Below are 13,154 nucleotides of genomic sequence, written 5' to 3'. Positions count from 1 at the left end.
GTGACTAGAGTCCTGAGCATTGCCATATTCTTGACATTTTTTTTTCGCATTCTCATTATCACTGCGTTAACCGACGCCAAATCAACATTCAATTCTCCTATTATTACTAAGTGAATTTATTTTGGCTTGGTTTACCAATGCATTTGTGGGATATTTTTGAATTTGAATAATTTAGTTGAATTATGCACAAAGACAAACATTTCACTTCTTTCCCCATGCTTCCCACCTACCTCCATCCCCTTGAACCAAAACCCCCTCCCCTTCTCTTAACCCCCCACCCGTTATCTCCCCTCCCTCTCTACCTATTTTCAATATTTCTGTTCAGGCCATTAGAGTTAAATTAGTTTTTGTCGTGATACTTATTTAAAATAGAATATTATTATACGCTAAATTTGGTAAATGTAATATACGTCTCACCTGCCCTAGTCTTCATGACCATATATTGACCGCGAGTGACCTCTCTTACTGACCTTTACAATCTCTATAAATCCTTGGGTCAAATTATCCGATTTGTTATATTGGTTTGCATTTCTAATGCTTGAGATTTTCTTGTTGTATGTATATTTATACAAACAGAGTATTTTTATATGAATATTGAATTCAGTTATTCTTATACCTTTTTTACCTTTATACAGTGTGGTCACTTCACACATAGTTATTCAGATCAAGCCAGGTCAGGTCTTGTCAAACGATGACATATCTCGCCTTTTGTGACCTGTCCTACTACTATTTCGAATTATTTTCCACATTTGTTTCTGTATTTATAAAAGAGTGATGAATTTACTTAGGGTTTGCATACATAAATCTGAGAGCCGTAATAATACTAACATAATTCATCGAATTAAATTGTGTGACTTTACGTTATTATTACAAAAAATTGTGCACATTCTAAAGTATATTTTGCCATAATTATTTGTTTTCTTTATAGATATAATTTTCTTTAATTATTCAAGTACGGTAAATTCTTTATTTAATCTATCAGCAGCATGATTACTTGTGTTTCAATCACTGTATATCTATTTTTTTACATATTTAATTTTATATCTACTAGCTATTCTTATTTTTAGGGTATGTTCGGATAATGACCCCATTTGACCTTACTCAGGTAGAAGGTACCTACTTATAGTCATCTGACGTGACCGAAAAATACATTCAAGCTCTTGTATTTATATTTTAGTTCATCTCTCAGTGTTAGAGATTAATCATATTATACAGCTACTACGATTTCATACTTTTCGTGATTTTCGCTTTCATAAGTGATCACTAAATGTGAAATTGCTTAGGTTATCCTAATGGTTTTCCATTTCTTTCCCTTCATATGATAATCGTTAGTATGCCGACCTGATTTTCGAAACATTTTCTTCCTTAATCAATCTTAATCACGAACTTCACCTCACCATTATTACATGGTCCTTGGTGACGACCCCCACCTGGGTATGGACATGTAATTAGTGTTAAGTTGATTAATGTTAAGTTGACCTCATCGATGATCCCCTTCTACAGTTGGGTCCATCATCACTTTTCCTCAGGGAATTTATTGGAAGTATATATCATTTGCTACCTCGAGGGCTGTCTTTAGGCTGTCAGATAAGGGAAGCTGACCCAAACCCGCTTGCATCATGCGTTGCTCTGCAACGTATGAAGCTCCGTTTCATTCATTTTACGTCCTAATTAAAGTACAATTTTGTATGATTTCGCATAGTAGTTCATTAATATTACATTCCCACCTTCGCCTACTTACCAGAACCCCCCCCCCCCCATCCTCACCCATACCTCTTTTACCCCCCACCCCATCCTATTCTTAGCCTCCTGTCCACCCACTCCTCATCCCCTATTATTTTTCAAATTGTGTACTATACTCATTTCATAACTCACCGATTCACTAAAACTTGTCAATTCATCACCCACGCAGCCACATGCGCACATCATCCAGCAGAAACCCGTTAATTGCACAGGAATTACATTCGTACTGGTTCCGAGAAAATAATTGACTTGCGCCAATCGTGTATTCTTGTCTTGCATTACATCTTATTGTGCATACGTTGTCTTAAGAAAGCATATTTGATGTAATGAGTCGCTCCTGAAGTATGAGGACTGCATTACCAGTTTTCATTATCGCTTTGCCACGAATTGCTGTTGGTGACGTGTGATAGACAATTTCTATGAAATGAGATAGAACATTTACTATTAGTCAGACGTATACTGTGTGCCAATTGCACTGCACACTGCTGAACTCTGCATTGTTGCATTTTCATTTCTTTTTCCAAGGAAGTTCGTCGTTCACTGCGACACCTTTTGCTTCCTTGTAGTTCTGCACAATGCTTATCTCCCATAGATTTCCATCTCCTGCTATTTGAGACAATTGCAGCTCAAGTAAGTTCTTGTGGACTATTGCAATTGTCTCCCTAAGCATGCTCCTCTGTCTATCCTTAGACATAAAGTCATTACAATCTGATATATTTTGATTATATCTTACGGTCCTTGCTATCCACAACTCCCCCCCCACCCCACCCCCACTGTTTGCCCTCCTGTCTCTCTCCTTGTCTCTGCCCTCGGTATACTCCTTTCAGAGAACACCAGCACCATACCATCAAGGACGACGGTTAATAGTGTATGCTGAGCGATCTGAGGAATGAGGGTTACCTAGACACGTCCCCCAGTAATTGGGACTCCTGACCCTGTTCTTGAATGCTTCGACAGTTGACCAGGGGTCACGGCTCTGACTAGACCTCTCCTTGGGGAGTCTCCCAATGCACACTTATGCTCGACGGGCCCTTGGGCACCCTTTGCCCACAACTGCACAGCATGAGACATAGCCACGCCATGCTACTAGCCAGGTCACCCAAATAAAGGAAGAAACCAGAATTGTGTCTCCATAACCCACCAGCCAGGTCACCCAAATAAAGGAAGAAACCAGAATTGTGTCTCCATAACCCACCAAAGTCAGGGAAAAGCACTCTCTCTCTCTCTCTCTCTCTCTCTCTCTCTCTCTCTCTCTCTCTCTCTCTCTCTCTCTCTCTCTCTCAGAGGTAATGTGCTGGTCTAGCAATCTTGAGGACTTGCATTCACTCCCACGCCCGGCCAGTGAATGGTAACCCCGGCCATTCCTTGCATACAGGGGGAGATTTGGGCAAAATAAAACAGATAGTATGTCACAGTAAAGAATATCCATTGTAACAAATGGAATTAAAACTTTCTTTATATATCTCTCTCTCTCGCTCTCTCTCTTTCTTCTCTCATGATCATCATGATCTTCATCATCATCATCGTCATCATCATCATCATCATCATCATCATCATCATCATCATCATCATCATCATCATTATCATTATCATCGTCATCGTCATCGTCATCGTCATCGTCATCGTCATCGTCATCGTCATCGTCATCGTCATCGTCATCGTCATCGTCATCGTCATCGTCATCGTCATCGTCATCGTCATCGTCATCGTCATCGTCATTGTCATCATCAAAATCATTACTAAGTTTTATATTCCCTTTAACCTGTTGCCACTAGGAACATGTAAAGGCAGCAGTAGCTACAGCGTGTGGAGGTGGCAAGGTGGTGGCAGAGGGCCCCTCATAATCATCATCACTGTTTTCCCCGCTCTCAGAATAACAGAATTCTTTGCCAAATACATAATCCCTATCTTTATCACTATCATCCAAGAGCTTGTCACTATCAGAGTCCCCCTCATCATCAATAAATTCTCCATCATCTTGCATGAAAGCAATGAATAAATACTGGGTATATCTAAGGATTGGCAGCTTCTACATGCCATGACTATAAGGACAGCCTTGTGGCAGGAGATTACCCAGAATTCCTGCACCTTCTAGAGGAACATTCCAGACACTCCCAGGAAACTAATTACTGCCCATACAAAGCAGATAATTAGCACAAAATCTATATATTTGTAAAATGTCACTTGACATGAGAAGCCTCAGGGCGCTACGCAAGTACGTCATGTGATGTGAGAAACACATAGTGGCTAATATTGTTGCTCTTTTTGTAATCAGTGACATTATGACTATAATGATGTTATTAGCAAATCTAATAGTAGTAAAAGAAGAAAAACAAATATTTCCAAAAATCAGGGAAAAGGTTATACAGGAATAACAGGTAGGACTTGTAAACAGTATTAAAAAGTTAAAATCTTAGTGAGCAAGGAATGTGTTAATGCTATTCCTGGCAATGGTGGGTAAATCTTTTAAGTGGTCAAAGTATTCATATATGAATGTTGAAACTACCATATCAGTCGTGGATCCAAGGAGGGGTGCACCTGGTGCACGCCCCCTCTATATTTGGGTAAATTTTTTTAGCCAAAGCTTTTGAATGAAACAGCTGTGCCATATCTAATATATAGTGATTAATTTTCAGAATTTCCTGTTCGAGGGCCTCAAAACCTGTAAAGCACTGTAACTTTGGCAATTGTGATTGGACTTTGACCCTTATTCCAGAAATCTTGGATCTGCCCTTCCTTATGATAATTAGATGCAACTGGTAGCTATTTCTTGGTGTAACAGGGTCAAAAGCACTATGGGGTGAATTGGGATCTTCAGCTGTGTGCACTAGATATGCCTAAACTATAATTTAGTTTGTTCTAAGCATACATAAGACATTTGAAGGCATGTGTGTCCAAAGATGCTTACAGACCTATTGCCAGTAAATGCATTTGTTAGATGATTTGTTAGTTTATATATTCATCTATAATATAAAACATCAGTATATTCATGTTAATGCACTACAGTCATGAACTTGTAGTGCATCAACTTGAATATGTTGATGCTAATGTTATAGGTGAGATTTTTTTTTTCCAATATTAATATATATCTTGTCATGAGTGCATAAAGCACTTGAAGTGAGATTGACTCAGTGGGCTTTCAGCAAGAGACTCATGTGTGAGCTCCTGCAGGATTTCTGTCAGTCCATAAGGGTGAAGTTTATCAGCCGTCAACCATTCCTGGGAGAGGCAGGACACCATGTTCATGTGCAGGAACCTATTCCTGCCTGCCATTACTGGCTGTTGTAGGAATTGTTACGGAAAGTTGAGTGAATAACGTTGAGAAAATTTAAATAATAAAACAAATGCCATGATATGACACTTGCTGTTGTTGATGATATGGGAAATACTCAACTGATGGTCGATCATCATCTTGATAAGTATAAAAGAGTATGGCAAAACAGCATAAAAAAAGGTGCAGAAAAAGGGATAATAGCACTGCAAAGAGAAGGCAAATATTATTGATGCCATGCGTAAGTGTAAGTGTAGGTTTTGAGGCCCTCCAATAGGAAATTCTGAAAATTGAAGATCACTATATATTAGATATGGTACATACACCTAGGAGAGTTGCCATCAAAGGAAGCCTAATGGCTGAATTTTGGTCTACAGCTGCACAATGAAGCAACTGGATCCATTGGGTTAAGTGCATCACTAGTGATAAAGTTCTTTCTTACCTTCAACTTCTGCTCTTTCCTCCTTCAGATTTGATGGAAAGAATACAACCTCAAGCCATTGTAAACCAGATAGAAGCTTTGACTAGCCCGATGCTTCAGAGGGTTGAGAGCGTTTATGTGTTAGGTCTCCTGTTGTTAGGAAAACAGCGTAAGGAAGTCCAGACACAGTTGGCACAGCTACGCCTCATACCCAGACTCTCCCAGCTCTTTGACCTCTTCATCTGGAAATGTGAAACGTAAGGAAATATCGTATATGTAATTTGATTTTATGTAATCTGAGTATTTTCCATGTATTGTACTTTTGTAATATCCATTGTTTAGATCAGTTTATTTCTAAGATCTGAAGTGTCCTACTTTTATCTTTCTGACAACCAGTTTTATTCCAGAGCTCAGATAATGATACTATGTCTGTTGGTGTAGACTTATGGTTCTATATTGATTTTTGTATTCAGGTATCAGGAGCGTGTACGAGTCCCAGGTCACCTAAGCTCTTGCGAATGCAGTCCAGAAGTTGCCCTTAAGATACAATTTTTAAGATTGGTGCATAGCTTCTGTGACCAGTCTGAGTACAGAGTAAGTAAGCACAATGCGTGGATGTATTGACAAATAGAGATACTGTGGATGTATGTAATAGAATAACAAAATTAATTCCAAGGATTTCAAGAATGTTAACCCTTAAATGGCTGGGGGGGCTTAGTAATGTTTCTTTTTAGGGAAAGGTGGGTGGTCAAAAATTTCATTCAAAGGTCTTGTAGGCATTTTAAGCACCTGATTACAGTATTTCACTTAAGCGTATGTGACTTTGTAATGATATATCTTATATGGTGCTGAGTCCTGTTCTGGTGTTTGTTTCACACTTTTGTAGTGCTGGAGAACATGCTTGAGGCAGTTTGAGATCAGCTTCCCATTTATTAGGAAGGCTGGAGAGGTTTGAAAATATGTTTTTCCTCAAAGTTCAGCAGTGTAATGTTGAAAAGGAATATTACATAGTTTTTTATATTAGCTCTTTATGGTGAACACTCACAAAAAAAAAAATCTTTACTCTTTATAACTTAACCCACTAGCACTGGTATATTTTATTAGCTGAAAATAATATTTTCCGGGGGGCCCGCAACGGAATCAGGGCGCGTGCTCCGAATCCAATATCACACTGGCGGGATGCCTGGCAATGTTTATTTTTCTGGATGTCTCATGTGGGATACCCATCGTAAATGGGTTAACAACATGATGTGACAATGAAAACGATGGAAAAAAATGCTGTAAATTTAACCTGATATTTGTAAACCTGGTCATGTAATATCATGTCCTAGATAAATTCTATGGTAATGAGATGGAGACTGATGCACAGTGTAGGAGATTACCCCTACCTTGGGCTTCAGTCCTCACTTCAACTAATTTTTCATGGTCTTTTCCTTTTCCTTCTCTTCTTCATCCCCTTCTATCCACTTCCCTAGGTGTGAGAGCTGTGCTGTAAGGGTGAAAGGCTGACTTTGTGTCAGTCACAAACAGCCCGTGGGAACCATGGGCAAGGTATTCCCTTGGTTAATTACCCAGCCTTTCCCCCCCCCCCCCCCAATCCCTTGCCTGTTGTTGTCGTGGGGGGGCTTAGGGGACAGAGACTGAGACCCAATGCTGGAGATCTCCCCTGTCTTGGATCTCAGCCCTTACCTCAACTAATTTTGCACGGTCTTTTTCTCCTTCTTTCTCTCTCTTATCTTCCCCAACCCTTCCCTTATCAAACTCCTAAGATGTAAGAGCCGTGTTGAAAGGATGAAAAGCTGACCCCGTGCCAGTCATGAACGGCCTCAGGGAGCCATGGGCACAGTATACCTTGATAAATTACCTTACAGGGACCCTGAGGGGTGGACTGTTTACCTTCCCCACATAAAACCAGGCTTACCATGGCCAGTAATGAAGATTTTGTACCCTTACTAGGGGCATTGAGGCTTGCCCCTTTATCAAATAGCCTCTCTGAATCTAAATCCTCTAGTTTACCGACCCCTGACTCCCCTTTGACCACGGCTCAGAAAACTACTAATACACCTCCCTCCTCTATACGTACTACCAACCTAACCCATCCTGAATCATCTACCCAGATACTAACTCAACCTTTAGAAGATATCCCATCCTCACTCCCAACATCATCCAGCCCACTTCCTGAACAATCATCTTCACATTATACCCAAACCTCTCTTATCACAACTCTTCAACCATATCACCCACACTTCCATAATAAAACCTTACCTCACACCACTCCCTCCTCCTCCCGCCCTCACCCCTCTACAATTCCCACTTCCTCAAGCTTTTTGAATAATCTCTTTAAACCAGCCAAATGGGACAGATACGTTATAGTTCCCCCAACAGCCCCTCATTCAGATAACACCCTACTCTTTCAACAATGCCTCCAAAAACAAGTTGGCAAAGTTTTTTTTCTGTAGTCGTCCTGATCGTTCACAGTAAATCAGTTACATCTGAGACTCAAGCCAAAGCACTATCTACTCTGGTTGAGCTCACTGGCAAACCTATACCAGTTTTACCTCACCCCACCCTTAATACATGTACTGGAACTGTTGCCCTCTCAGTTGAATGCCCTGTCTATGAAAAGGACTGGACTGACTGTGAAAATGACCTGCTTGGTTGCCTCACTGAATATGATGCTGAATCAGTACAATGCTACTCTATTCCCCCCAGAGGCAATCGAAAGTCCAGCATCAATATTGCCAAGATTACCTTTCGTAGACACTACCTTCCCCATAAGGTCTATATAGGAGGGGTTTCTTGCCATGGAAGACCATATCAACCCCTACCCCGCCAATGCCAGAAATGCAGGCATTTTGGCCACCCTGCAAAGCACTGTCGGTCTACAGCCCGCTGCCCACTATGTGCTCAACCTGGTCATGAGCTTGCAAACTGCCCTGCACAATCACGTACATGTGCTAATTGTGGTGGACCTCATAATGTTTTCTATAGTGGCTGCACAGCCTACAAATTTGAGAGTGAATTAGCAAATCTCAGATTCAAACTAGGACTCACTCTACGAGAAGCCAGACAAGAAGCACGATGAAGAGGTTTTTCAATCACAACGTACTCCAGTACCTTACATCAATCCACTTCCATCCATGCTACCCAAGTGGTCTATACATCTACAGCATCACTTTCCCCTGCTCCTCAACTTTCCATCTCTAATTCTCATATCCCCCAATCAGATCCTTTTTCCATCCTAAATCCAGACACCAATATCCACAACTCCCATGTCTCTTCCTACTTCACGCCTTGCCAGTAGCATCAGACAACCCAAACGCCCCACCCCATCCTCTCCTACCAGATCCCATCCCACACCTATACCCTCATATTCTCAGATACCGATCTCCTCTTCATCTCCCCATAAAAGATCCTTCTTTTCCCAAATCTCTCCACCCAAATCCCTCCAGAAACCCTTGAGGACATAAGAAACTTTCTACCTGTAACACAAGAGAAAGTTCCTCCCTCTCAACCATCCATCAATTTCTCTACCCAGATTCCGGCTGCATTCACAGTGACTGCCGAAATCCATCCTCCCCCTCCTGACATCCCTCATACCCCTCTTCCTCCCACACCTTTGCAACACACCCTATCCACTCCACCACCCGTACCTAAACCAAAAACCCTTCCTTCCCTACTATCCCTACCACTCCCTCCTGGATACACACGTGAATCCCTTCTAGCACAATGTCCTTCCCCAGATCCCACCTTTCTTGATGAAGCTCCAGATTCTATACCTTCACCTTTTCCCCCTGACCCCCTTCCCATGATGATTCTCTTGATACTACACTAACACCTCCATCCCCTGATCCCATACCTCAACCCCCAGATATCCCTCCTATTACCTCTCAGACATACATTGCCACCCATAATAGTTGTAGAATGATCCACAATGCCTCTACTGCAGTGAGACATTAGAGGCTTTCGCTCACACAGACCTGATCTCCACCATCTTCTCTCCTCTTACAATCCATCTATCGTCTGCCTCCAAGAAACCTTCCTCACACATCCTCCAATACCAATTTCCCAACTACCATTTTGTGTCACTCCCTCATTCTATATTTGCTTTTTCCATACTTGTTCATCATAAAACACCATATATCATACCTCCTTTACAAACCACTATACCTTGCACAGTTATCCGGATTTTCCTCCGCCACTGGATCACAATCATTTCAGTCTACTTCTCTCCTTCCCTCCCTATTGACTTCTTAGAATTTGAGACCTTACTTTCTCAACTCCAACCACCTTTCCTAATAATTGGAGACTTTAACTGTCGCTATACTCTTTGGGGTGACTCTATTATCAATACAAGGGGTCGCTCCTTAGAACAATTTGTAGCTAAAACTGACCTTATCCTCCTAAATTCCAACAGTCCCACTCTATTCGACCTATGCACTCAATCTTTTTCATGCCTAGATCTCTCTCTTTGCTCTCCTATGCTTCATATAGACTTCCACTGTTCTGTCCTAAACAATTTTCACTCTAGTGATCACTTCCAAATTCTTCTTTTTTCAACATCCTATATCCCCAACCTCCACTCCTCCTTTATGATACCCCCATCCAATCCTGATCTTCCAGCAAGTTTCTTGGTTATTTTTGACTCCAAGTTATCTTGGCGGGATCATATCCTTTCTATTAAAGAAAAAGCTTGCCATCGCCTCCGACTACTACAAACCCTCTCCCACCTATCCTGGGGATCAGACCGCAAAACACTCCTTCATCACCATGTTACTCTAATCCTCTCCACCCTTGACTATAGTTGCCACTTATATTCTTGTGCCTCTACCTCTCCTCTCTCTCTCCTTGATCCTATCCACCATTGCGGTCTCCACTTAGCCCTGGGAGCTTTCCGATCCTCTCCAGTTAAGAGCCTATACGTTGAATCAGGACTACCATCCCTCTCTAGACGCCGTGCTCTTTTGTTCCTAAGAAACTATGCTTGCTTCCACCAATTTTCACTCTCCAAACTAGCTGTCCTTCAACCTCTTCTTCGTTTCTTCTCTTCCTCCCCATGTCTACCAGTCCCTTTCCTTGTTCATATGGACACTTGGGTTTCCCATTCATCCTTTCCTCATCTCTGAATTCTTCCTTTTTCTACCCAAACTTTCCCTCCCTGGCTAATACCAGTCTCTTGTAATTGCTCCTCTATTTTCCCTGATCTACCAAAGTCAAACATTCCAACTTCTATCCTTCTCACACATTTCCTTGCTCATATCTCTAGTCACTCCTCTAGCACTCATATCTATACTAAGGGGTCTAAATCCAGCTCAGGTGCTGGTTTTGCCGTAGTCTTTCCCTCTCAGAGATACAGCTTTCTTCTTCCACCTGAATCGAGCGTCCTTACAACAGAAGTATATGCTATCCTCTTTGCTCTACAATGCATATCTTCCATCTCTTCCTCATACTTCACCATCTTCACTGACTCACATAACTCAATATCATTCATACAGTTCATACACCCTACTGACCCTATAGCCCATAAAATACACGAACAGCTATTCTATCTGTCTACACAACAGAAAACAGTGAATTTTTGCTGAATACCCAGCCATGTCGGGATTTCCGGCAACAAAAAAGCAGATAACTTAGCACGATCTGCTGCCCTGCCCACAAGTCACCAACCCCGTTTCTCACACATCCCAGCCACCGACTACTACCCCCCAGTGCACCAACAAACCATAAAACCCTCAATATCCCCTTGGTCAGCTCCATACCATCAAAACAGACATTGGGAAACTGTCCTTGCCCGCCTACGAATAGGCCACACCAGAATCACTCATTCACACCTGATGTCACATCCCTCTAACCTACCTCTGCCCTACATGTATTGTCCTTCTCTCTGTCCCACATATCCTAATATCCTGCCCTTGCTTTACCGAAGCCCATACCCTTATATAGATATCCTTCATTTGATCTAATCATCCATCGTCCTTAACCCTTCCTCTTCTCATCAATACCTATCCTACCCCCATCTACCCTCTCCTCCTACTCCTTTAAATACTATACTATCATACAATAAATGACCGTCGAAATTTGACATTTTAATTGTAATAAAGAATTTTAAAAACCGTCCCAACACAATACAATACCATAGTGCTATATGACCTTTGATGTCGAGCACATTTATTTTCTTGTCATTATTACTTACTTACCCAGCCTTTACCCCTTATTGGGATCCTAAGGGGTAGACTGTTTCTTTTCCCCATTTATCTCAGGCTTACCATGGCCAATAATGAAGATTCTTTATCCTTATTAGGGGTGTCAGGCTTGCCCCTTTATCAACTAGCCTATCTAAATTCAATTTGATTGGTTTTCTGACCCCTTCCTCTCCTCTGACCAACTACTGATACTGATACTCCCTCTTCGAAGCTTACTGACAGCTCTATCCATTCAGAACCATCCACTGAGGTCATTGCTCAACCTATAGAATACACACCTTCCCCTGTCCCAACATTCTCCTCTCCATCTCCTACTACACAGTCTTCTTCATTGTCTACCCCCATCCCCCGCATTTCTATTCTTCATCCTTATTGTCAATACTACCTCACCCCACACCACCCCATCTTCCTCCCACCCTCATCCTTCTACTGCTTCCACCTCTGCAAATCTTTGGCCCAGCCTAGTTGTATCGATTCCTTGTGATTTCCTCCCCAACCCCTTCGTCTGACAATACCCTTCTCTTCCAACAATATCTCCAAAAACAAGTAGGCAAAGTTTTCTTTTTCAGTCATTCTGTTCATTCACGCCTTGTCACAGGTACATTTGGATTCCCAGCTCGTGCACTATCTACCCTGATTATCCTCACTGGCAAGCATATTCTTGCCAAACCTTACTCTTCTCTTAATACTTGTCCTGGAACTGTTTCTGTCTCCTTGACTGTATGTCCTATCTATAACAAGAACTGGTCTGACTGTAAAAACAACCTACTTGCATGCTGTTTTGACTATAATGCAGTGGTAGTGCAGTGCTATACTACTACTCCCAGAGGACGGCGTAAGTCTTAGACCAATAATGCCAAGATTAGCTTCCACAGACATAACCTCTCCCATGAAGTTTATATTGGTCCAGTTTCCTGCCCTGTCCGGCCATATCAACCACTTCCTCGTCAATGTCAGAAATGTTGGTATTTTGGCCACGCAGCCCTCTATGTGCTTAACCTGGTTGTGTCCATTCAATCGCGCACTTGTACCCATTGTGGTGGGTCCCATAATGTACTTTATAGGAGCTGCCCTGTCTATAAGCTCCCATCTTCTCAAGATGTCTCAGCATCTCCCCCAGTATCTCTTCCTTCTACCCTAAACTATCTTACCTCTATTCCCCCTCTCCCCTTATCAGATTTCTTTTCCAGTCTAAATCCAGATACTCCAATCTCTACCACTTTTCTGATGCTTACTCTTCCTCCTTCTCACTTTACTTGTCACACCAGATACCCTAAATGTTCCACTCCATCCATGCCTTCCACATTCTCTCTTACACCCTTCTTTTCCTGTTCCTTGAACTTCAATCCCCTCTCCTCCTCCTAGAAAATGTTCCATTCCCTCATCCACCCTCCAATCCTTCTATTCCTGATCCCTCTACATTCAAAATATATGCCGATATCCATCCTCCTCCCCCACGAGTTCCCCCTGCCCCTCTTCCTCCTACATTTTCCCAACAAACCACATCCTCTGCTTA

The 13,154-nt window shown here is 41.9% G+C and overlaps 1 protein-coding gene across 1 annotated transcript in view; it reads left to right on the top strand.

The window, feature by feature from the left end:
* Nucleotides 1–6,061, top strand: part of LOC113819531 (short transient receptor potential channel 4-associated protein) — a 27,515-nt gene extending 21,454 nt beyond the window's left edge. The window contains exons 4-5 of the mRNA XM_070127074.1: nucleotides 5,485–5,692; nucleotides 5,909–6,061. Of these exons, the coding sequence (XP_069983175.1) occupies nucleotides 5,485–5,692; nucleotides 5,909–6,059 (359 nt within the window). The 3' untranslated portion in view covers nucleotides 6,060–6,061. The remainder of the gene's footprint in view (nucleotides 1–5,484; nucleotides 5,693–5,908) is intronic.
* Nucleotides 6,062–13,154: the final 7,093 nt, after the last annotated feature.

This window comes from Penaeus vannamei, chromosome 11 (assembly GCF_042767895.1).
Source record: "Penaeus vannamei isolate JL-2024 chromosome 11, ASM4276789v1, whole genome shotgun sequence".
NCBI lineage: Eukaryota > Metazoa > Arthropoda > Malacostraca > Decapoda > Penaeidae > Penaeus > Penaeus vannamei.
This window is presented reverse-complemented; position numbering and strand designations above follow the sequence as displayed.